Below are 27,262 nucleotides of genomic sequence, written 5' to 3'. Positions count from 1 at the left end.
AGTGAATAAAATGTGATCAAAGCTAACTACCTATGTGGCTAAAAATGAATATAGGGAATCCAAAAGATGTTTTCCTCCGTTGTTTTATTTATTTGACTTTAAAACACTTCCAAAATTGTTTATGAACATAGGTTTCATCACTAGAGTAAGTAGCTTCCAGAGGCAACTTCGTTGAAAGACAGTATTTAGATATATTTAACATAAGCATGCTGGATATGGAGGGCTCCATCTGTAATCCTACCACTCCTAAGGCTGGAGATGAGCATGGTGTACATAGTTACATTGTCCCTAACCCATCTCAAATAAACCAAGCCCAAACCACAAAATTACAATAAAAATAAAGGAATGAAAACCCAGAAAATCACGAGTGTATAAGGTTTCTTACTCTAGAAAAAATTCAGAGATAATTTTTTGTCTAACACACTATTTGGTATAGGTTTACAATTGGTATGGAAACTTTTTGGACTTACAATCACTGTTTTCTTTAATTCTTCCCCAACACACAATTTCATTATTGTTATGTTAGAGGTGTGGTTTACCTTTACATATATCCAGAAATGAGTGCAATTCCTTTCACATAGAGTCATCTCTTCCCTCATTCTCTCCCATCTAGTTCCAGAGATAAATTTCATTAATGTCCAACAAGCCAGTGTGACCAACATTTCCCTTTGTCACCTTTCTCTGTCTCACAAGTACAAACTGATACACAGATACTCAGTAATTTAAGTACTATTTAAGATGGACTAGGAATCAAAGATTTGACACTCAATTATTAGGTGAGAAAAAAGGTGTTACATACTCATATATATATGTTATATATTATATATATAATGTGCTATATATACATGATACATGTATAATATATATATTATATGATATATGTGATATATTATTGGTCCCCATTTATTGCTTTCTGTTGAGTAACATGTTGCCATCAAATTATCATTGCATAATTATAACTGAAATCATCAAGGAACAAACTTGGAATTTAGAATTCTGTGGCTCATTGTTCTTAGCAGCTTCTGTTTTCCACAACTTGGTCAACTCAGATAGCCTTCACAATATTTGTAAAGGAATTACACAATAATAACTTGAAAATTATATCCAGCCATGGATAAGCAACCTATTATGATTCTCTACATTCCTTAGCTGTTACTTCATAAAGACAATACAACTGAGTTGTATTTTGTAGCTTAATAAACCAATTCTTAAAATTATAAAACAATATAGAGATAGCAGAAAAAAAGAGAAAGCAGAGAGGGGGGAGAAAGAAGAGAGGAAGGAAAGGGAAGAGAGAGGGAATGAAATCAGAGAGAATGAGGGAGATTATTTCACCAAAATCAATTGAGGAATAAGGATAAAGAAAGATGTGTGAGTTAAAATATACAAGTATGAAGCAAAATAAACACTATTGAGTATATAAAACATGGAACTTTTGGAACAGGAAAATATTAATGAGTCATGATAAAGAAGAATAGTTACAGGTAGGAAGATAATGTACTTTAAAAGTAAAAAAAAAGTCCATTAATTCAGCTGCACAGGATAACATCTAGTGATCATGGCTTAAAAGTAACCTGGGAAGGAACATTAAGAGAATAACATTTCCAGTTAACCATTACAGAGCCAAAAGAGGAGCTGTGGCTCAAGTGTAAAGCACTAGACTTGACCAAATGAATGAATGAATAAACTAACTAACTAAGTAACTAACTAAGCGAGAGTAACCAGGCTTTAAGATCAAGACTCAGGATTAGCAACATAAAATAAATTTTTAGGCAAATGATTAAGAAAGCACAATTCAAAAACAAGTAGCAGTTAAAATATAATAGTGGAGATGATTGGATAAGTGCAGTGTAAGCATGAAAATCCAAAGATATTGGAACAAAATTAAAATGTAGGTGGCTAAAAATTGGGACTGTACTATCACATGAGAAATGAGTGAGACTCACTTATTCATCAAATTGATTCTAACAATATAAATTAATATCTGATGGAAAAAGAAATGTAGGATTTACTTGGCCTCCTATGTATTTAATCATACATGTAAGTTTCATCTGAGGGTTTATTTCCCCTGGCACATGTGTTGTCCCGAAATCCATGCAGAAAATTTCTATCTGGCCTTAACAATATGATGTAGCACTTGGGAGCAAAAATGCAGCCCAGCAGCCCTGCACTGGAAGCCAAGATGGAGAAAACCTCTGTAGCCACCATGACTTTTCCTTTGGCACTGTGGTAGACAGGCAGGAAAGTGAACCAGATACTACAGAACACCAGCATGCTGAAGGTCAGGAACTTGGCTTCATTGAACGTGTCAGGAAGGTTCCTGGCCAGGAAAGCCCCAATGAAGCTGGCCAGGGCCAGAAAAAACAGGTATCCTAAGACACAGTAGAAAGCAGTGAGGGAGCCCTTGTTACACAGGATGATAATGTGGCCATGTTCAGAGTGTACATCTGTGTCAATGAAGGGAGGTGAAGTCCCCAGTCAAAGTACACAGAAGGTCACCTGAATCAGAGTACAGATGGGAATGATGAAGTTAGGAGCCCCTGAGAGCAGTAACCACCTCATTCTTCTCCCTGGATAGGTGACCTTGAAGGCCAGAACCACAGTTGCAGTTTTGGCTAAGACAGCAGAAACAGCTACTGTGAATACAACTCCAAATGTGGTTTGCTGTAGAATGCAGGTGGCTGTGTTTGGATGGCCAATAAAGAGCAAGGAACAGAGAAAACAGAAGAAGAGGGAGATGAGCAGGATGTAGCTGAGAACTTGGTTATTAGCTTTAACAATGGGGGTGTTCTGATGTTTCACAAAGACTCCAAGAACAACTGCTGTGAGTGTACATAAACATAGAGCCATGCAGGCCAAGGCAATCCCCAAGGGCTCTCCATAAGCCAGGAAACTTACAGCTCTTTGGAGGCACTGGTTTCTCTCTGTGTTGGCATACTGATGATCTGCGCACTTCATACAATGCTCCACATCTGGTGAGGAATTCAAATAATCTTTACAGTACTTAAAAGCAAATTAGAAAATCCCTACATAGAGAAAATTATAACATGTCAATACTAATTGGCATAAGAACAAAAATTCCCAAGTATTACCAGATATGTTCAGTATCATATTATATCTTCACCATATTCCCATATACTTTCCCACTTTCTCTTCTTTTATCCAGTCCTAGGACTTGCTTTGATGGCCTGCAAACTGTCCCTGAGCTTTCTTTGCTCAAGGCTAGCACTCTGTCACTTGAGCCACAGTGCCCCTTCTGGCTCTTTCTATTTCTGTGATACTGTGGAATTGAACCCAGGACTTCATGCATGCTAGACAATCTCTCTATGTCTAATCTACATTCACAATAACTTTATCTTTACGTGTCTATAACACGTATTATCCCTTATCATTACGATTATCCCTAAATTTTTCCAGACCTCTTCATGTTGCCATAGCTCTTCTCAGCCTTGTGTTCACCACTCAAACACTTCATCAAAAAGTGTGCATCACAGGGTTTGTACTTCCCTCCATGTCTCTGGACAATATAAATAAAAGCCCTATATCCCTTCCTTGAAGTTGTCATATTGTCTGTCCCACTAGCTTGTAATGCAGGGGGCACCATAAAATCAAATCACACTTTCAAGCTCTAAAGTCATGCTGTACACAACCCTTTTGATTGCTTCTTATACAGAAAACAGTCACATCACTTGCTGTGCAGCAACAATATTTCTGGGCACTAGGAAATAAAGATGTGCAAGATCTCTTTTTTCTTTATTTTCTGAAGTCAATTTTGAAAAAAAAAACCGGAGACCTCATCCTTTAAGTAGCTTTGCACTTAATATGATGGGCATTAAACTTACATTAGTGATTACTTGAACAAACATTCTTATGCGAGAGTAAAAAAATTAGTTCTATACATAATTGACAACCTGTGATCTTTTTCAAGAAGCAAGAACCTCTACAGTCACAATTCATTTATGAGCAAAATGGAAGACATTGGTGCTGCAATCCTAATACACAACTTTTGCATTACATGGTTTGGGGGACACTACTAGAGAATATAAATTTCTCCCCAAGTCATGAACTTACCTGTCCCATTAGCTATCTCATTCTCTGAGCAAGGGGTACAATCATAGCAACAAGCAGCCTTTTCTTCCTGAGGGGTTTTCCGGAATCCTGGAACACAACTTTCACTGCAGACAGAGTGCGGAGGCTGAAGAAAATCAGATCTGTGTCAGTAACTGCTCAGACTTTTACCTGACACTCCAAAAATTTCATTTTTTTAAAGAATAGGATTATTAAATGTAGCATTTTATGCACATAAATCTGGTCAGTTAATTCAACGTTGGTATAGATTCCACATCACACCACAAACAACTTATGTTCTATCAGCTTGATCTCTTTCTAGCCTATTGAACTCTTGAGAAGTGTGAGACCTTTAAAAGTGGATTAATGGTGAGAAAGTAAGTCCTATTGTCCAGAGCTATGGAATTTCCTTGAATTCATGTCATAATTTGTTATTTCCCACTATTTGTGAATGATGAGGAGTAAAGAAAAACAAATTTCTTTGAAGCTTGAAAAGTGTGCTGTAAGATATTGCATAGGCCTTCTGTTTTAAGGTTATTTGAATACAAAGACTGTCACATTTATACAGTGGCCATGAGGTGAGAATCTTTTTGCTCAGGCTCTTTCACTGATTCATCTCACCAAAGATACCTAAGCAGTAGGCAAGTAATCATTGAATGGAACTTCCACAAATGGGAGCAAATAAACCCTTAAAATATATAACGTGGTTGCTCTGATACTTTGTCACAATGTAGAAACTTGCTAAGAAAAATGCAATTTAATATTCCTTATAAACTTTTAGAAACACTCTGTTAACTTTTTTTGGAAATGATCCTGGGACTTGAACTCGTAGTATGGGCACTGACCTTGAGGTTTTTGTGCTGAAGATTAGCATTTTATTACTTGAGCCAAATCTCCACTTGAGATTTTTTATTGTTAATTGAGATATGAGCATATAAGATGATGTTAAGCGAAATGAACCCAAAGATGGGGACACAAGTGGTTTTTTGTTTCTTGCTATTGTTTTTAATGTATTTATAATGTGCTATATGATTTTTGGTTTCTTTGTTATGTTCCTCCCCCATGGTATAGCTCCTGTTTTCACTGTATATAATTTTGATGACCTGGGTCTTGTATGTACATTTTTCTAATTTGGGGAGTGGAAGGTAAAAAACAAAAAGTTCAAATAGGTATACAATTTGACCCATTGTGACAATGAAACGTACAAGACACTATGTTGAAAATGAACTTTACAACTTGGTGGGTGATGGGGGAGTTGGGAAGGTGGAGAAGGAATGGATAGTAGGGGAAAAACAAAGTAGAATGTAACAATGCTCGATAGGAAATGTATTCATTACCTTACTCATGTAACTGTAACCCCTCTGTATACTATTTTTATAATAAAAAGGAAAAAAGTCTCATAGAATATTCTACCCAGTTGAGCTTTAAACAAAACTACCATCTTAGATCTGAGGTAGTCATCTACCTGGGTAGATATAATTAGAAGCAAGTACTGTTAATGTATTCTATTCCTTTTATAGCCAACAATCAGTCATTCCAATTTCTTAAGTGGGAAATATTTTAAATGTCCACTGCTTGGTTTTTAGTAAGCACATAGGGTATATATTTATGTGTGCGTGCATGCATGTGTCTGTCTGTCTGTTTGTATGTGTGTGTGTGTGTTTGTGTGTGTGTGTGTGTGTGTGTGTGCCAGAACTAAATCTTACAATGAGAGTCTGGGATGGGTATCTGAGCTTTGTTGCTTAATGTGAACACTTTAATGCCTAATCCACAGCACCACTTCAGCTATATTGATGGTTAATTTGAGATTCGTCTCAAAGCATTTCCTGTAACACTGTTTTTTTAAACATGATATTCATATCTCAGCCTGCTAAATACCTAGTATTATAGGAGTAAGATACTGGCACACAACCAGGTATAAATTTTAAGGGTGAAATTTCTTTACTTATATATCCTTAAAATCATTACTGTTAAATCCAACCAACCTCTGTATTTCCTATGTTCCACTCTACTAGATCTTCAGATAAAGTCAGTTGATGACCATGAAGAGTATATGGAGAAAATTTTCCTACTTTCATCTCAAGTTGAAGACCTTCGGGAAAATTCCAAATGTTCACAATATCATACTCTGCCCCCAATTTCTTTTTCTCATCTAAAATCACTTGATCTCCAGCAGGATTGTGAAACTGGATGTTCTTCAGAAAAGGATGCAGCTAAAAGAGAAATATATGGTGAAATATATCCCAGAGTTAAGAAGGAAAACCTGAACCAAGAAAGGCTCTTGATTGCCTTAAATTTTTATTCCGAATTCAAGAATAGTAGAGGTACCTAGTGAGTTGCATAGAAGAAAACCTATCAGAGAATAAAAATATTCTTTCGGAGTCCTGGTCACTCAGCAAGGAAATAGAAGGCCTCTCTTCAAGAGAAACCAATTTCATGTAAATAGTCATTAGTGAGAAAGTTTTCATTTGCTTACTGTAGCTTTCTACATCCACTAGTTTTGTGATCATCTGTAGTATGAGCTTGGTAAAATTTTAATAGATAAAATAGAATAAAATGATCTCTTATGAAAAATATGCATAATTATGTGCAGGAGGTCATCATTTACACTTACTTAAGAAATGCAGATTTCAATGGTGATTTTGAAGTCTTCAAAATATTGGTTAAAAACATGTTGGTATATTTTTAAATAAAAGCATTTTTAGAAATGTCCTTTTTCATCCTGCTTTTCTTGAAGAGTACTTAAAAACATTCCTAGAGAATCTCACACACAATTGAAGAAGTATAGTATCTTGGGGTTTGAGAGAATCCCAAAATTATTTAATTTCATAGAGTAAGAACCTCTCTAAAAAGTAACTTTCTTCCTAATGTGTGATGTACAACACAGAAGGCCTTACCTGTGCAGGGGAAGACACTATCCCATTTCTATTTCCCATTGTTTGTGTTTCTGTTTGATAAAGCAGCATATCATGGAGAGCCTGGGCCACAGCATACACAGCATTGTACACACTGTAACTGTCTCCAGACATACTCATGTCAAATATATGCCTAGGCAACCAATCCAAGGAGGCATCGTGAGGACAGTTCTCCCACCTCACACAGCCAGACTCAGAATCTGAGCAATTAAAAGAGAGAAACCATAACCTAGCAAGAAAAAAGTCTTCTGGGTATTTGCAAGGGTTAACTGATTTGAGAAAATCTGTGAATCCAGAAACATCTGGGTGATGGTGTGAAAAAACAAGAGGTACAAGGAATGAGCCTAGAATGAAATATCTCTTTCTCATGGTTACATCCCATTCTGAGTTCATAATAAAAACTTTGCCTTTTATTAAAAATTGTTCAACACATATAAATAAATGTCGTAGGAACTCATTATCAGCATACACAATGAAGATATTTGCTGAAGATTTATTTATCTGGTTATAATGTGCCATAATTTTGAAAATATTCGACATGGAATAATTTGGTAATGATATCTCAAAGGCTAGACAAACTCTGTTCTTGGCCATCTCTTCTTTGAATGCAGGAAGAATCCACAAACCATTCTCATCTTGTAAGGTTACCAGTCCCACCCAATTCCAGCTGAAGTGAAGTAATAATAAGACCATGCCATTGGCTATTGAAGTGTCCTTTGGTGCCATTTGATAGAGACCAGGAAACATGTTATTGTCACTCAGAGCATGATCGAAAGGCCCAGAGGTCAGCTAAAGGGAATGAGAACAGGATGCTGCAAAAATGAGAAGATTTCCATCCATCCTAATTCCAGTCATGATATATATATATATATCATATAACTGTGTGCAATAGTTGGAAGGTAGGTTTTTCATTTAATTTTGGAAGAAATAAATTTAAAAATTTTAAATTATTTGACAATGTATTAATTGGTTTTTACAAAATCTCTTAATCGTTGTCACTCTTTCCATCAATTCCTGTAATTGATATCCACCCCACATATTACTGACTTTCCTAGTTCCATTTTCACATATATGTACATTGAGTATTATATTATTTTCTACTACCCATCTCTCCTTTCTCCTCTTCCATATTCCCTGAACACCTAAAAAGCTACCCTCATTGAAGATATGCTTCAGTTGCCTGGTATTTTTATGTACAGTCTCTTTCTCTGAGCGGTTACATCATTCAATTCTACCCTGATATGTACCATAATTTAGTCAGATTGATCATATATATATATATATATATATATATATATATATGCATATATCTATATATCTGAGTGTGGTTCAGATATTTTTAATATTTCATTTTCCTTATTTAGACAAAATATTACATTTGAGAGATCATATACTCCTTTCTCTTTCTAAGTCCGACATATTGCATTCATTGTATCTTACACATGAGCCTGCATATATGTGTGTGAGTGTGTGTGAGTGTGTGTGTGTGTGTGTGTGTGTTAGTGAAGGGCCAGGAACTCAGGGCCTTATGTAGTTCTTATCTTTCCCCCCCAAAGTAGCACTCTACCACTTGAACCACACATTACTGCATTATTTTTTCTAATTAATTAGAAATGATTTCTGAGTCACTAGGATTAGAGATGTGGTCCATCAGCATCATGCTCAACATATCTTGACATTTTAAAGTCATTTTCCATTTCCTAATTTCTTAAAGAATCGACATCAATTATAAGGTTTAAAATTCCAAAATAATACCTTTTGTCTATAATGTTTTCATCCCCTTTTTGAAACCAACAGGACTAGAAATATCACATTATCTTTGAGGACATACTCTTTTTTTACTCTACATTTTAAAATATGCTTTTTATTGTAAATAAATACTGTACATAGGGGGTACAGTTACATGAGTAAGGTAATGAGTACATTTCCAATTGAGCATTGTTACCTCCTCCTCTGTTTTCCCCTTACCATCCTTTCCGTCTCCACCTCCCACACTCCTCCCGTCCACCTTCCTCTCTGCCTAAGTTGTAAAGTTCATTTTCACCAAAGTGTCTTATACTTCTCATTGTTGCAATGGATCAACTTGTATCCTTATTTAAGCATTTTGTTATTTACCTTCCCCTCAATAAATCAAGTCTCTTCCTTTTGTCCTCTTCTAACACCTGAGATGGCACTAAATTAGGCATTCTTAATATCTCCCACCCCTCACACTCTCACCTGTGGAAAACTATAGAGGTCCAGCAGTGTCCCAATCTGTGAAGATAATGCTCCTGAAGGTCCTGTAAGTACTGCTATAGACTGATTGTCTCTCATACAATTATAGTTTGGAAAGTCATATTTCCCAAAAAGGCAAACGAAGGGATTTTTAAATGATGTCCTTGATCCATATTGAACATCATAGATACTAAATCCCAGAGTTAAGTTATGTAAAAGATCAGGGTTTTTGTTGATCTCTTCTATAGCAAAAGCCAAGGCCAAAACACACTTGTAGTTCTTGAAGGAAAACCTGCATAATGAGCATAGAAATTCAGCAGGAGTATTTCAAAATTATGGCTTTTATGGAAGGAATGCTTGCGTTTCTGCTAATAAGTATGGGAAAATATTATGCCCAATTAGGATGGAATATGAATACAATGTCTTGTGCTTGAATATAGGGTTATGTAAATATATGAAAGGAATTTGTCATGAATTACATTCAGAAACTTAGTTAAGCCAAGAGCTTGCTTTATCTCCACTACCATATACATGCAAAATTTTTCCATTAGGCATGGAGTAAGTTGTGATGAGACACAAAATATTCTGTTGCCTTCACCTTGGGTAAATATGGTGAAACAGGTGGAGACCTGTGTGAAAAGCCTTCTGGTTCAGTCGCCCAGCTGCTGTTAAGTGCTTATATTGCAGGTTGAGCTAACTAACAATTCTTCAACTTAATAGCATCTTTCAGAAGGAAAGCATTATTTAATCAAGATTGCATAGAAAGCTTTGCTCACATACCCAACGAAATCAACAGTTCTTCATGCAATATCAACCACAACAAAAGCTTAATAACTGGTGAGGTAATTTAACTGTTATTTATGTAATGAAAACATAGGTAGACAACCAACTCTAAGGTACTGAATATGGGGAAAGGAGCCTCCAATGTAGGTTATGAGTAAAGAATTGTGAAAAATCTTTACATTGAAATCCACCATCAAAATCCACCATGAGGAATTACACTAATACTTAATACATTTGCTAGTGTATTTATCTTGAGATATAGAAAAGGAAAAAACATAAAGTTGTAAAGAGGATAAAAATGCTTTCCTTTCTCTTTTGTGATATGTATGTGCAATGTTAAATCTGTTGTGAGAACATAAAAAATTAATATAATGAAATCAATGTACATTGTTCAAAGAAGGACACAATGGAAACAACATGAAAATACAAATGATTCAAAATGGAGAGAAATAATCCATGAATATACAAGAAAAATGGCAAATAAAGCAAGTTTAATTCTTAGAGAAAGTGTCCAGGCTATGGGTCAGACAATGAAGGACCTAGAATATAGTTCTAAAATGCTTTAAGAACAGGTTGATTAAAATATGAAAAGAAAGAAAATGTACACAGGACAATTCCTGAGCATTATGAGACTAGAATTATTAGAAGAATTCATGGCATCTATAAAGATAAAGGTAAATCTATATCGCAGATGAAAAGGAAACTAATAGTACAGATGAAATGAAAGTGTCTTCTCCTGGCAAAAAGATATAAGACACTGGGGAAAGAAAAGTAAAGGAGCATGCAAGAACTCATGGGAGCCGGGTGGGAGGGGGCGGGGTTGGAACGGGGGGATGGGAAGGAATGGTGAGGGGAAACAAAGGAGGAGGCAACAATGCTTGATAAGAAATGCATTCATTACATTGTCCATGTAATTGTAACCCCTCTGTAGAGTATATTCACAATAAAAAAAAGCAACTAAAAAAAAAGAAATTTAGGAATCAACCAAAAGCCCTACTTTATGATTACATATTCATGAAGGAGGAGAGCAAGCAATAAAAAAGATAGAAAATATATCTAATGGAATTTTATTAGAAAAACTTCTGAGCACGCAAAAATAAAGACACATTCAGTAACAAAGAGTATTAGAAGCCCAAACAGTCCAGACCAGAAAAGAGCATGCTATTGCCCATGGAAAGGGTACTGGAAGATATTAGAGAGGAATAATTGATTATTTATGAAGGAAAAGCTGTCAGAATAAATACAACTTTCTCACATGAGATAGTGAAAGGAAGAATGCCTGAAATGATGTATGCCACAGTTTATAGGCAAACATCTACCAACCAAAAACAGTGTATCCAGCAAAATATTCCTTCATAACTAGTGAACAAATATAAAATTGCATAACAAGAATAACTGAAATAATTGTCCTCACCAATCCAGCAATAGAAAAATAGCTAAGGAAATACATATAGATGATCAATCAGAATGCCATAGTGATGGAAAGAATATTCCTTATTAGAGAGCCAGCTAAACATTATAGGAAAAGATGAGGCACAAACACCAAGCAGGTGGATAACATGTCAGGAGTTACCTATCACTTCTCAATTCTCAGCATTAATGGCCTTAAATCTCCAAATAATTGGAACAGATTAGGGAGTTGGATCAAATAGCAAGACCCATGTATGTGCTGTCCACAAGAGACCCATCATGCCAACAAAAATGAACATTTTCTAATTGAATGCCTGGAATAATATATTTCAAGCAAATGCTCCCATAAATAGGGTGGCGTAGCAATACTAATATCAGATGAAATAGATTTAAAATTAAAAGTAATGGTAATAAACAAAGGAGGGCACTGCAGAAAAATAAATACAACTCTCCCTCAAGAGCATATAACAATTCCAAATATCCATGCACTAAATACTGGACACCCAACTTCATTAAACAAATAATTATTAATCTAAAACTTATCTAAAAAATAGATGCAAACACATTAATTGCTGGTGACATCAACATTTCTCTGTTGTAGCTGGATAGATCATCCAGGCAAAAATTCTGCATAAGACCATCATACCTAAACAACTGCATTGATAAAATAGAATTACCATATAGCTAGCAAATAATTAACCCAGGAGCATCCGAATATACATTCTTTTCAGCCACTCAAATAACATTCTCCAAACTAGATCATCCTGTAACTCAAAAGGCACATCTGTGCAAATTCAAAAAAAGTCATGATTTCCTATATCCTGACAGATCATAATGGAAGAAAATTACAATTCAGCAGGCAAAGCTATTACAGAAAATCCTTTGAAACTGGTGACTGAACAACATATTGCGGAATGACCAGAAGGTTATTGATAAGATTAGAAGGTTGATTCTAGTTTTTATGAAGCAACAGATATGAATACTAAAAAAAAAATCAGCTACTTTGGGACACAATGAAGGCAGTAGTCAGAAGAAAATCTATACCTCTAAATGCCTACAGAAACAAATTGTAGAAATCACAAATTAATAATTTAATGATAAGCATTAAGTTTCTTGTGCAAAAGGAACATGACCAATTCAAAACCACTAAATGGAAACTATAATATTAAAACCTGGGAAGGTTGCTCTGTGGTACAGTGCTTGCCTTGTATGCATGAGATCCTGGGTTTGATTCCTCAGCACCACATAAGTAGAAAAATCTGGTAGTGGCCATGTGGGTCAAGTGGTGGAGAGCTGGCCTTGAGCTGAAGAGCTGAACATCAGTGCCCAGGCCCAGAGTTCAGGCCCTACGGCCGACAAATAAATTAAAACAAGAAGTAAACAAAATAGAGAAGAAAATACCATAGAACGCATAAAAAATGAACAGATTGGTTCTTTGAATAAATTAAAAAATTGAGAGACCCTTAGCAAATCTGAACACAAAAGGAAAAGAACACACAAAATTATAGACAGCATTACATTCAGTGGTGAAAAATTCCCTATTTGCAATCCCTATTTGCAATTTTTTTCAGGGGACCAAGGCAGTTATTAGTCAGCCAAACCTTCATGGCTGTCAGTTAACACTTGGTACTAGAAACTTCTTCCCCAAGAAGCCCCTCTTCTGCCACAGAGCCCTAGTGTTTCCCATATTCTCTCCTGCAATACTTTCAGGATGTCTGTGTTACATTGAGGTGTTTACAGATGGCATAACCCAGTATTGGAAGATACCTATAGCTTCCTTCCCCCAAACTAATCCAAAACTTTCGAAAATACAGAATCAAAATTAACCCATTAAAATCAGTAGATTTCTGGTGTGCCAACAACGAGAAGTTTGTGACTAAATTCAGGTAAACCACTTTTTTGTAATAGACTCAAAAAAATTGAAAAGACCCAGGAATTATCTTAACCAAGGATGTGAACAAAACCTGAAGAAAACTTTAACTGTCTGAAAAAATTAAAGCATTTATAAGTAAATGGAATACCTTTTTCTTCCCCCGTCGGTTGTGGGGCTTGAACTCTGGGTTTGGGCACTGTCCCTGCGCTCTTCAGCTCAAGGCAAGCACTCTACCGCTTGAGCCACAGCACCACTTCCGATTTTCTAGTGGTTTATTGGAGATAAGAGTCTCACAGAGTTTCTGCCCAGGCTGGCTTTGATTCGTGATCCTCACATCTCAGCCTGCTGAGTAGCTAGGATTACAGGTGTGAGCCATTGACGCCAAGCTTAATGGAATACCTTTGATGCTCCTGAATGGGAAGGATTATCATCGTGAACATGGCAGCACTGCCCAGTTATTCTACACATTCAATGCAATGCCCATTGAAATCCCAACAACATTCTTGAGAGATATAGAAGAAATATGCAAATTTTTATGGACAGAAAATCGTGACAAAGAGCAAAAATGGTCTTTAACATCAAGAACAGTACTAGGGGAATAACAATATCTATCTTCAAACTCTGAAACAAAGCCTTAGTAAGAAAAGATATTTGGTAGTGACCCATGAAAAGGCCTGAGAACCAATGGAATAGAAGACCCAGAAATAAACCTGCATATCTATAGCTATCTACTATCTCATAAGGAAACACAAAACACAAAATGGAAGAAAGAAGCCTCTTCAATGAATGGTGCTGGCAGAATTTTGTATACATGAGCAGAAAACTACTAGAATCATTTCCAGATGGATCAGTGATCTCAATGTAAGGCCAGATTCACTAAAGGTATTACAGGAAGAGATTGTGAAACAAAGGTTATGTGATGGATATCACAGATTGAAACATCTTAGTCAAGTTCCAGAATCACAACAAATCAAGTTAAAATCTAGGTAAATTGCATTCAGCCCAAAAAATATTTCTGCATGGCCAAGAACATACTTATCAAGATACATACTTGAGAAAATGGGAGAAAGACTTTCTAACATGTATGATTTAATGTCTGATGTTAGAAAACGTCATACATAAAATCTACTCAAAGGTCAAAATTAAAAAAAAATACCCTCAATAAACAAATCCTCAAAGAAACAACAACTCTATTCATCAATGGTCTAAAGACATAAAGAGAGATTTCTCCAAAGAACAAATAAGAATTGCCAGTCAATATATGAAGAGATATTGAAAGTTTCTGGGAATAAAAGGAATACAAATCAAAAACTTACCGAGAGTCCACCACAACCCTATGAGAATGTCCATTAGCAAGAAAACTAACAATTGTGTCAAAAAGGGAGCACTACCACACTCCTGGTGGGAATGTAAACTTGTTCAATCACTCTTGAAGCAGTATGAATGTTGCTCAAAAGAGTAAACATAAAGCTTCCCTATGACCCAGGAATTGCACTCCTAGACATTCAGCCAGTAGAACAAAAACGAAGTTACAGGAAAGCTATCAACCCAATCAGGTTTATTAAACATTGTTTACAATAGCTATGATATGGATTCAAACTACATGCCTGTCAGTGGTGGAATGTATTAAGAGAATGTGAGAGTATGGTGTATATATACCAAATATCATTATATTTTTTCATGTGAAAGAATGTATGGCTAACTAGATAAAGAAATGGAAATACTTGAAAAGATAATATTAAGTGAAGTAAGCCAGACCCAAACTATAGTTTACATGGTTTACCTCATTGTTATAAATAAAATAAGTCTATTTTATATATATATATATACACACACACTATATACATATATATGTATTTATATACATATATATGTATGTATATATGTACATATATATGTGTATATATATGTATATATGTGTATGTATATGTATAAATATATATGTATACATATATGTATATACATGTATATATGTATATATATGTGTATATATATATATATATATATATATATATATATCCACACTGGATGGTAAAAGACAAAAACTTACACTTGGACATGACAAATTTTACAGGATTTTAAACACTCACATGGTGAGACCAAATGTGGATAATCTAAGAAATGATCACATATGCTAAATAGCTATATTTATATGATCTTAAAAAAGTTTATTAAAATGCACTCCATAGAATTGGAAATGAGATTTTTGTCATTTTGCTTTTTGTTTTGTTTCTTTGTTTTCTCCTTTGTCGCTCTTTTTATTTCGTTATTGTGTGTAAGATTCCCTATTTTACTGAGTGTAAGGGGGAGCACAGACATGGTAGTTGAAGGGGGAAATATTGCAGCAGTTAAACAGAAACTTGGTTGAAACAAATATACAACTTATTGTGGAGGGGATGTTAGGGTACTGAGAGAAAATGAGGAAAGAGGTGGCACTATTCAAAAAGAAATTTACTCATTAACTGACTTAGGTAACTGTAGTCCCTCTGTATATCACCTTTACTACAACAATTAAAAATTGAAAAAAAAAGAAGTGTAATGAGGCAATCCATGCAAATGAAATAAAAAACAGCAGTATCTATAACACAACACATAAGATAGACTTCAATGAAAGAATCAAAAAGTGACAAAAAGTTTACATCATGATAAAGAGATCAAATTAGCAATATGAAATAATCCTAAGTGTTTATTTTACACTACCAGAGCACTAAGCTATAAAATCAGACTGTGAGTTAGTCCTCAATACAACAAGAGCTGAAGATTTCATGGAGACATCTTCCAGGCAAAATTAGGGAGGCATGAGAATTAAATTTCACCCTTGGTAAAATGAGCACCATATACACCAAAAGAATATTTCAGCCAACCTCTATTGAATAATATTGAATGATCAGTAGATCATTCTCCAGAAGAGATGATATGCCAGGATTAAACACTGCCAAGTTTTAATTTATTGAAAATATATTTAACACACGTGCAGGTCATACTATAGTAATGAGAGAATTTAACAAGCAAAATATGCCCAAACATAAAACCAAAGGACTTTATTTTCCAACAATTATAAAATACTTAAATAATAATTAAAGTATTAAATGTAATTAACTAAAGATTAATGTGTGATAAAGTGAACTTTATGTTTTTTGGTCATGGGGGCTGAACTCTGGCCTGGACGCTGTCCTTCAGCTCTTCAGCTCAAGGCTAGTGGCCTACCACTTGAGCCACAGAACCACTTCCAGCTGTTTTTCTGCTTATGTGGTGTAGAGGAATTGAACCCAGGGCCTCATAATTCGAGGCAAGCGCTCTACCACTGAACCAGCTTCCCAGCCCAAGTGAACTGTTTTTTTTTCTTGTTTTATGAGTTTTTTTATTTTTATATAAGACAAGATCAGAGTAAGTAGAAGAAAGAAAATAATTATTCAATCATAAACATATTTATAGTGCTTGTATAAAAATTTCAGGATTTTAAAAGGAAGAAAATAGAATTAAAACTTGTATTTTATTACATGATGAAACATTAGAATAAGTAAGTCCTTCAAAGACTGAGAGAAAACTCCATCCTCATCCAAAAAAATACTACAAATACTAATACTCAAATAATTAGTGCCAAAGTATTCAAGGTGGTGAGCAAAAGACAAGTCACCATTTTCAGAAAGACCAAAGAGATTCTTCATCTTTAGGTTCATAATATTAAAAACTATATGTGTGTATGTACATGTATATATAAAACTCTAAAATTTAGGTTCAATTCTGTGGCAGAGTAACTGTTAACTGCTTTCTAGAGCAAGGTCAGAATTCCCATCCAACCCACTATTAACTTTTGCTATCACCATGACAACTTAGCACTAGTTTTAAAGAGCTCACAAGACCTGTTGGCAGAAATTTAAACCAATGAGTTCTTCATTTTGTATGTTGAAGTATCCTAATAATTTTTCTCAATGGTAACCACTCAATCATAATGCAGTTTTAAATAGATTGTCTCACTTGGTAGCAAATTGGGAGTTCAAATGAACTCTCTTTATGGACTAAACTCTCTATTTGGACCATTAATAACAATAAAATCACCAAGTGAACTGTTTTTTAAGACAAAATATAAGAAATAAAATGATCCTTAGAACAAATGAAAATAACAAGAGCTTACAATAAATCTATGGATATAGAAAATGGATGAAAGAAAAGAATATAACAACCCTGCTTAAATCAAGAGAGAATATTGTGGAAGAACAATTTATCCTGCAACTCAAGGAACTAGATATCCAACCCCCAAATTAGTACAAGGAATAAAATCAAACAGAAAAATAAATAGAGAATAAAAATAGTAGCAATAAGCAATGAATCGAAATCAGCTTGTACAAAAACAAAAGGTTGACAAGACTGAAGTAAAAGTCATGAACAATCATAGCAGAAATAACCACAATCACCCATATAGACACATATCTCCCAGGATTCTGGATGAGCTGAATCAGTATGGTTAAAAAAAAAGTCATGCTACAGAAAACCATCTACAGTTTTAGTACAACCTTCATCCCATTTCCTATCATTTCCATCGCAGAAACAGAAGAGTCAAGACTAAATTTTATGAAAAAGGAAATTGTCAATTATCTAGACCTATCTTAAGGCACAAGAACAATACTGCAGTATCACTATGTTTATTTTATACTGAGACAAATAGCAGAAAAATTACTGTGTTGAAAACCGGCAATATATCAATGAAATATAAGGCCCAGAAATAGTTGTAATCAAATACAGTTACCTGATTATTTGAGAGGTTCACAAAAAATGTCTGGCCTGGGAATGGGACCCTAAGAAAGGCATGGCACTGTAAAACTGGGTGTCCATTTGTCCAACGGTGAAATTTGACCCTATTCTTCAATCTGTACTTTTCTTCAACTCACAAGTTGATCACTTATTAATAAGGGATTAGAACTTTACAAGTAATAGAGAAACTGAGAGACAACATAACTTTAATAGAAGTCAAACTGCTCATAAAATAATAGCAAGAATAAGCTCTAAATTTCACTGAGTGGAAGAAAGCTTTTCATTCACAAGTCCCCATATTCCACACTACAAAACAAAGTAGCTGTGGTTGCATCAAATTGAAAATTTCAGCACAATGGATGAAACAGTGGGATATCCAAATGAATGGTTGAAATTACTGGTACCTATTCATATCACAGAGGATTAATAGCATAGCATAAAACAACTCTAAATTTTAAATACCAGTAGGAAAAATGCAGTTAAGGAACAAGCAGATGAGCAGACACATTAAAATTTAAAAATTACAAAGGGAAATCCATTACTGAAAAAAAAGTTAAACTATTTGAGCAATCAGAACAGTAAAACTAAAAGATAAAATGAGTTACCCATCAAGCCAGACAAAAATTGCAGTTTCAATTGAGCTAAAATGTATGTGTGCAATGAGGGAATGTAAAATATTAAACTGAACATTTAGGTCCAGAGAAGTTTAAGTTGAATTGGAAGATGGCAGTGTGGGCAGAAGGAATATGCATTTTTAAATCATGGTATCAAGATATAGTACCTCAGTAATGAGGTGTGAGCTGGAGATACATGTTAGAAATACATAGTATTTAAATGTTGCTCCTCTGTGGCAGAAGTTAAGAAGGAGCTATGTCATATATGCTAATTTGTTAATTAATTAAATATCTGCAAGATACAGTAGAAAAAAACATTCTGTGAGGCAAGCACCTGCATATTAGTGCCTTAAAGTGTTCTATTGTGATAGAATGAGTTCATATTTTCAGTGCTTATTACTGTCTCAGTTATGTTTTCATAATGCCTTGGGAACTAGAGGCTTTCTCATTTTGGTGATGACTTTTCAAATGTAGTCATGTGGATAATTTATATTTCTATTTTTCCTTCATGCACATTTGTACCCGGATCTACCGTTGTACAAAACAAACAAGCTATTTCTTCACAGAGATAGTCTGGAACACAGAAATAGTTTCTGAAAATTATTCCTGAATTTCTTTAGTAGAAAAACCAAAAGAAGGAAGTATTTTTTATATTTCAAATGTACTATGTATATGGAACTATCACAATGGAACCCATCATAATATGGTTTGTACATATTCATAAACAAAGTATTTTTTCTAAAAATTCCCTAAAATTGCATTGTTGGTAATAATGTAGAGAAATCAAAGGTTGAAGATAGCTCTGAATTAAAATTGCCTGTGCTAGTTGTTCAATCCTGAAATTCTAGCCAATCAGGAGTTTGAGACCCATGGATCCTGAGTGAAAGACAACTTGGGCAGATAAATCCATGGCACATTTATCGCCCCTTAAGCAACAAAAAGACAGAAGTGGTGAGTTCAGATTTCCAGAGTTCTAGAGAAAGCCCATCAAGGGTGCAAAGCAAGCCAAATACCAGTGCCTCATTCCTGAATTCCTAGCATTTTCAGGAAGCTGAAAATGAACAGAAGAAATGATAAATATGGGAAAGGACAAAGGACATCAGAGAAGGTATAAAATTGGTTAAAAATAGAGTGAGTGACCATAATCTAATTTTATGATATTCAGGGTGGAACTACAATATGAACCAGTGAGAAACTTCATGGTAACATCAGATATCACAGCCTGATATCTAATGGCAGTGGTCTACTTATCTACAATAAATACTTCATGAATAAATATTACTATCTATTGTCAATATCATGCATAATACTTTACTAAACCAGACTGTAATTATCTTTATGTCTGTAGATAGCTATGAAACTATATTAGCAAAGTAGCAAAAGTAGCCAAACATGTTTTGGGAAATGAAGAGAAGGAAAATCAGCTAACCATGGGTAAATAATGAGGTAAAAATTGGTGCCTCATGCCTGCAGTCTTAGGCACTTAGGAGCCTGAGATTTCGGGATCATGTTTTGAAGCCAGCCTCTTATCTCTAATTAATAACCAGAAAGTTCCAGAAGTGTAGCTAGCTTGAACAAAGAAGCTCAGTGACAGTGCACAGGCCATTAGTGCCTAGGACAAGTACAGAATAAAAAATGATAATGAAACATACTAGTGGCATAGAAAATAAGGACAGATATATTCTATAGTAAGGAAGAGAGTAATTCCTATTGCTGCCATCTCTGCTCCCATGGGTGAGCAGGTATCTCAGACTTTATTTCTCATACCAGGATTTGGAGAGGAGTACACATGATAGAGGCAATAGCATTTCCTCATGGAGTAGGTATCAAATAGACTGCTAGAGTTCCTTTGAGTGTTATAGAATTATTTTTCTTTCCTTTTTCCTTTTCTTTCACAGCCATTTATTAGTGATATCTTCAGATAGAGACAAATAGCCAATGATATGGATGTGCACAAGTAAAGGTGTTCTCATCTTATATAGATAAAGTTCTCCTATAAGGGACCTTTGATAATGTTTTCTAATACCTCGATGTGACATGAAATAGTGAAATAGTGCTTAGTTTGAAAGTCACTGTTTGTCTAAAGTGAAAGATAGCAAGAGAGAGAGAGAGAGAGAGAGTGTGTGTGTGTATGTCTCTAAGGAACTGAAATCAGACACTGGACACAGTCCTTGAGTTTTTTTGCTCAACACTACCACTCTGTCACTTGAATGACATCACCACTTCCAGGTTTGGCTGATTAAATGGAGATAAATCTGTCATATGTTTCCATGCCTGGGCTGACTTCAAACATTGATCCTCAACTTTCAGCCTCCTGAATAGATAGTATTACCCCCATGAGCCAGCAGTCCACAATAAGAATGTGTTTCAGAGACCTCAATATTAAAGTGATACCTAAACAAAACGTCTGAGACGATTTGCCTATGGGAAAGGAAATGTGTCTTTAGTCTTTTAGCACAGAACCCATGAAACTGACTCAATTTGTTTGTAATAATATCAATTCATCATCTTCAGTGAGATCTGGCATGGAATAAATACAGGAGTAAAGTGAAATGCTGTTTCCCCAGGAAACAGGAGTTACATGGAAGAAACCAGATACATTTTCTACCAGCATGTAGAAATTTACTCAACCGTAGATAGAAGATGAAATAATGAAACTGAGCAGTTTCTGGTGCAGTAAGGATGGTTTTTCAGGGTAGAAAAGAGACAGTACACTCAGCAGTAACCAGGAGTTCCCTCAGCAGTTGCCTATCCTGACAACAAAACCGTAAATAAAAATTAACTGATGAGTTACTTACGGCTTATTCTCTTCTTGTCCAGAAACATCACTGCTACTGAGATCCGTTCCTAAAGTGTAGAGGGGGAAAAACCCAGCAATCATCACATCTCCATTCGTGTGTGCTCGCTTCTTCAATGTAGAAAAGCAGTTCGTGCTAGGCAAGCACCTGACAAGGAGCAGAAGCTGAAGGAGAAAGAATATGAAAGTCAAAAGAGACATTCCTGAAGTATCTGCCAAGCTGAAACCCTGACTGGCAGTGAGGCCAACAGTTTCAGGTATATATACATTCATGTATTTTCGTATATATGTATATGTGTCTTTTTATTGACAGAGATGAATACATAGCCCCCAGTTCTTGGAAAGCTCTTGCAAGTCCCCAGGCAGAAAGGGTAAAACTCCTCCATGGGGCTCTGCATCTGAGACCCTGCATTGAGAAGGAAAACATAAGTTGGAAAACATGTTTACAGAAAACATGGAAAACATGTTTCAGATTCCCCTTATTCAACCCAGTTTCTAAGATTTCCTTCAAGACCACAAATAGTGAGTCTCTAGGGATAAAGTTAACTTTGATATATTTGGTCCAACATCTGTGACAAGAAACTATTTGCATGAAAGCCATTTAGGATGATGCAACTGGATTGCATCAGAGGATGCCTAATCAGGTGCATGGTGAAATGGCCAGAAAAAAATGTATGCCACTGGGATAACAAAAGCTATTAGGACATCACACACAGTGGGTCAGTTCGCAAACTCAAGATCCAGAACAGCCACAGAACATTGCTTCTTGATCCAGGCAGGTTTCCATGAGAATTCCATGTGCACAGTCCTCTGCAAATGTACCTACTTACTATTCCCTGGGAAGCAGTGCTGCTGGTGAAAGCAGCAGCCTCATATTGAAGGCTCTGCGAAAAAATTGCTTCTTATGTATTTTGACAAATTCACAGATCAGTTCATCAAAAATAGCCTCAATTAAATAGCCTCAATAAGTCAAGTTCAATGCCCAAATTGAGTTTTACATTTACATTCTGATATTTCATCTTCACATAGCTAACTTTTACTAAACAGGATCAAGATTTTTTTTTGTTGGTCGTGGGCTTGAACTCTGGGCTTGGGCACTTTTCAGCTCAAGGCAAGTGCTCTACAGCTTGAGCCACAGTGCCACTTCCAGTTTTCTAGTGGTTTATTGGAGATAAGCTTCTCATGGTCTTTCCTGCTCGGGGTGGCTTTGAACCACGATCCTCAAATCTCAGTCTCCTGGACAGCTAGGATTACAGGCGTGAGCCAGCAGCACCAGGCTAAGTTATTATTTTTAATGATGTACTTCTCTGAGAAAACGTGATTGTGAAGGTTGTTAAGACTCGAGGTCTATGTTACGGGGGCAGAATGATGCAGGCTCCAGCCTCAGGATTATCTGAGGACTGTGTTTGGGATTAGGAAAGCTCTTGCAACGCCAGGCTGGAGAGGGAAAATGTTCTCTCTCCCTATCTCAAAACACATGTCACAGACTCCTGGGAGCTGAGGAAGTGGCTCTTCTGCTTGCTTAAGCATAGATGAACAGCTGGTCAAGCATTTTCCTGAGATTGGAGAAGTGGTTTGAGCTTGCTCTAAAATAGTTTAGATAATAATATACCTAGACATTGTCTCATAGGTTAAGTAAAAATGTATCTGTTGAAATTTTTGTGTGAATGTCTTCTGACCAAATCTTGGCAAAGATTATGCTTGCTGGTCTTTAAATACCCACTAACAATAAAGCACAGCATCCAGTGGCAATTGCTGTTTGCACTCTGCATCCCCTGTGTCCTGGTGATTTCATGACCTTTACCCAGGGACCCCAGCGCACCAGACATTGACACGTGGTAATACAGGAAATTCTTGCTATGTCAAGTATAAGTCAATATGAAACCATCTGTCTGTTTTCTACTTGTCATAATGTTAGACCCAAATTCCATGCAGAGACCTCAATAGCACAGCTACTTCAGAGTGGTGAGCACACTCTGCACAAGGCTGCCGTGTTTCATACACATACACATCACAGTATAAATGAAGCTGAATATGTACTTTAACAAGCAGGAGGAAAAAACCTTTCTCATGAGGTTTCCAGTGGATTTTTTACTTGTATATTTTAAAATTCTTGGTACTATATGTTAGCTCCACTGAGGCTTTATTTATACTTGTACATGTATGTGTAGAGTGAAACTCAGTCTCACAAAAAGTGGCAATGGTTCATGTCATAAATCTATTAATAGTTTCTTGAGGAAATCACATACATTCTGTAGTGGTTGCATGAAATGATATTGCCATGAGTATGTGCTCCCTTTCACTTCATTCTTGCCATAATTTGTTATTGGTGTTCTTGAAGATTGACCTTGTCACTGGAATGTGATAAAATTTAATGTCCTTTGGCTTTGCATTTTCTTAATGCCAAGAATTTTCAGGGATTTTTATTAGCCAATTATACTTCTGGATTTGAGAACAATCCTTAACCATATTTGTCAATGTGACATGTTGATTGCTTAAGAGTAGTTTTCTGAGTTTCCTGTATATCTGCTTATTAATCACTTGCCAGATGTTTAGCAGTCCAACTCTGTAGGCAATCTATTCACTCTATTGATTCCTTTGTTGTGCTGAAGGGGTTTTTTTTTTAATTTAATTTAATTTGTGAACATACTGTACAGAGGGGTTACAATTGCATGGGCAGGATAATGGGTATGTTTCTTACCAAGCATTGCAGCCTCCTCATTTGTTTACCCTTCACATCACTTCCCAGAATTATATTAATTGATTTGCGTATAGTGAACCAGCTTTGCATCCCTGAAATGAATCCTGTTTGATCGTGGTGTATAATTTTTTGGATGAATTGTTGAAGTCGATTGGCCAAAATTTTGTTGAGAAGTTTTGCATCAATGTTCATCAAAGAAATGTGTCTATAGTTCTCTTTCTTTGATGAGTCCCTGCCCAGTTTTGGGATGAGGGTTATGATGGCTTCATAGACTGTGTTTGGTAGTGAGCTTTCTCTTTCTATTTCATTGAAGAGTTGGTGGAGTATTGATGTGAGCTCTGCTTTGAAGGCCTTGTAAAATTCTGCTGTAAAACCATCTGGTCCTGGACTTTTCTTAGCTGGGAGGTCTCTTATTGCTGTTTCTATTTCAATGCTTGATATGGGCCTGTTAAGATAGTTTAACTCATCTTGGTTTAGTTTTGGCATGTCAATATTTGCTAGGAAAAGGTCCATTTCTGTCAAGTTTTCAAACTTATTAGCATAAAGTTTTGAGAAGTATTCCCTTATAATGTTCTGAATCTTGGTTGTTTCCGTGGTGATGTTTCCATTCTCATCTCTGAGTTTATTAATTTGGGTGTGTTCTCTTCTTTTTCTGATAAGATTTGCTAAGGGTCTGTCAATTTTGTTAAGTTTTTTGAAGAACCAACTCTTTGTTTTGTTGATTCTTTCTATAGTTTTTTTGGATTCTAATTCATTTAATTCTGATTTAATGTTGATTATTTCTTTCCATCTACTGGATTGGGGTTTATTTTGCTGCTCTTTTTCAAGGAGGTTTAGATGTGTCATTAAATTGTTAGTTTCAGATCTCTCCAATTTGTTGATGTAGGAGCTCAGAGCTATAAGCTTGCCTCTGACTACTGCCTTTGCTGTGTCCCAGAGGAGCTGGTAATTTGTGTGTTCATTTTTGTTGAATAGCATGAACATCTGAATTTCCTTTCTAATCTCTTCCATGACCCACTCATGATTCAACAGTGTGTTTTTCTGCCTCCATGTGATACCGGACTTTCTTTGGTAGCTTTTGGTGTTGAGTTCTAATTTTATTCCCTTGTGGTCAGAGAGAATGCAAGGTATAACTTCAATGTTTCTGAATTTAGACAAGTTTGCTTTGTGGCCTAAAATGCGGTCTATTTTAGAAAACGTTCCATGTGCTGCTGAGAAAAACGTGTATTCTGATGCTGCTGGGTGAAATGTTCGGTAGATGTCTCTTAAGTCTAGTTGATCTATGCAGCTGTTTAGATCTTCAGTATCTCTGTTGAGTTTTTGCCGAGTTGATCTATCTAGTGGGGAGAGTGGTGTGTTAAAATCCCCAACAATTAATGTCTTTGGATCTATATGGGATTTGAGGGAAAGTAGTGTTTCTTGGATAAATTTGGGTGCTCCATTGTTTGGCGAATAGATATTTAGAATTGTAATATCCTCCTGAAGGAGAGATCCTTTAATTAGTATGTAGCAACCTTCTTTATCTCTTCTCACGAATTTTAATTTGAAGTCTATTTTATCTGATATTAGGATTGCAACTCCCGCCTGTTTATGGGGGCCGTTTGCTTGGTAGATTTTGTTCCAGCCTTTAACATTGAAAATGTGTTTGTTTTCACGGGCAAGATGTGACTCTGAAAGATTGAAATTGGGGCTATGTCCATTTTACAATATGGGCTATGTCCATTTTACAATATGCTAACTGCTAATTCTGCTTCTGTAAACCTGCTTGCACTAACACTGACTCTTCCCCTCCCAGAAATAAGTTAAAAAGTTACAAAGTCCAGATGCAGGCCGGCCCAGGGACAAGGTCTGCAAACATAGATAAAGAATAAAAGAGTAAGTTCTTCTAAATTCCTGTTTAGAAACTCAGCAAAGGGGCTCAAAATAAAGACCATCTGGCGAGCCCAGCAAACTAGGGTCAAATGTCCACCAATCATGAGCCTGTAACTATGTGGACTCCCCTCCAGGGAAGCTTCCCCCTAGAGAGCCAATCAATTTTCAACAAGTGTTACAAAACTTCCCGAGCAGAGCTGAGCCAATCCTGGGGAGCCTGGGGTCTTATGCTAATCCTGTGGAAAAACCACAAACCACTTTTAAAGACAAAAAGTCTTTAAAAGTGCCTGTAACCGCTGCTTGGGGCTTCCAGTCTGCCTTGGACAGGGAGCCCGTTTGCGCAAATGCCTAATAAAATCCTCTTGCTTGTTGCATCTGCTGGTTTGGAGTCTTGGTTCTTGGGGTGCCCTCCCGTTGAAGAAAGCATCCCAGTGAGTCTGAATTCTTTCAGTTGGGGGCTCGTCCGGGATCCAGGCTCCCCAGACCCCAAATTCCAGGACCAGTAGGAGGTAAGATAGAGCTCTTGTATCTCGTGTCTTCTGTGTTTGTCACTTTCGTTTGGCATTCTGGGATCCAAATCTCTTTGGACTAGAGGGAAAAGCAGACGTGCCCAGTACCCTAGTCCCGCCCTGGAGCCCTGCTCCAGGGTCGTCTGAATCTGTATTTGGGCCAGAAGGAAAAGCAGACGTGCCAAGTACCCTGGTCCCACCCTGGAGTCCTGCTCCAGGGTCGTCTGGAGGAAGGAGGAGATCCGAGTGTCTCTGTTCTGGGGAGTTAAGGCGAGGCCAGCCACTCCCATCTGTAATTCCTTCCTCATCTGCACTCGGTTGCCACGCGGCGTCTGGTTTTGTCTGTCTCTGTTTAGTGTTACTCATTTTTAATGAGTGTTTTGTATTCTCTATAGAGATGGGACAACAAGTAAGTCCACTCCTAGGACACCCGAGACCTTGTCCTAGTTCGTTTGCTTTTGTAACTTGCTTGTTTGTCAATTATGAAACTGCCACTGACCACCTGCAAGTGGCCCCAGTTAGATCTCAGCCTTGGGCCTTGGCTGGGGGGGGGTGTCTGAGAGTGGGGGAGAACCTGTCAGTCTGAGGGGACGGCCGCTAGGGACTTTTGTCCCTTGCCCCAACATGCCTGGGAATTCTCCTCCGCCTTGTAAGGCCCCTGGGTCAACGTCTGCAGGAATCTAAGAGAAAAATCCTCCGGAGGTGAGTGGGGGGGTTGAGCACCCTGGTAAGTGAATGGTGGTGAGATGTGGCC

General features: G+C 36.5%; 1 protein-coding gene across 1 annotated transcript; it reads right to left on the bottom strand.

The window, feature by feature from the left end:
• Positions 1 to 2,028: 2,028 nt before the first annotated feature.
• LOC138803677 (vomeronasal type-2 receptor 116-like) lies at positions 2,029 to 26,816 on the bottom strand. Its single transcript, XM_069987739.1, is given in 8 exon segments — positions 2,029 to 2,972; positions 4,072 to 4,195; positions 6,054 to 6,281; positions 6,966 to 7,772; positions 9,201 to 9,489; positions 21,428 to 21,591; positions 21,750 to 21,832; positions 26,366 to 26,816. Coding segments are annotated over 8 exon segments (3,090 nt in total).
• Between the last annotated feature and the right edge of the window lie 446 nt (positions 26,817 to 27,262).

Source organism: Dipodomys merriami, unplaced genomic scaffold, assembly GCF_024711535.1.
Source record: "Dipodomys merriami isolate MVZ:Mamm:240054 unplaced genomic scaffold, mDipMer1.0.p SCAF_345, whole genome shotgun sequence".
Lineage (NCBI taxonomy): Eukaryota > Metazoa > Chordata > Mammalia > Rodentia > Heteromyidae > Dipodomys > Dipodomys merriami.
The sequence above is the reverse complement of the archived record's forward strand: the minus strand, read 5'-3'. Positions and strand labels throughout refer to the sequence as shown.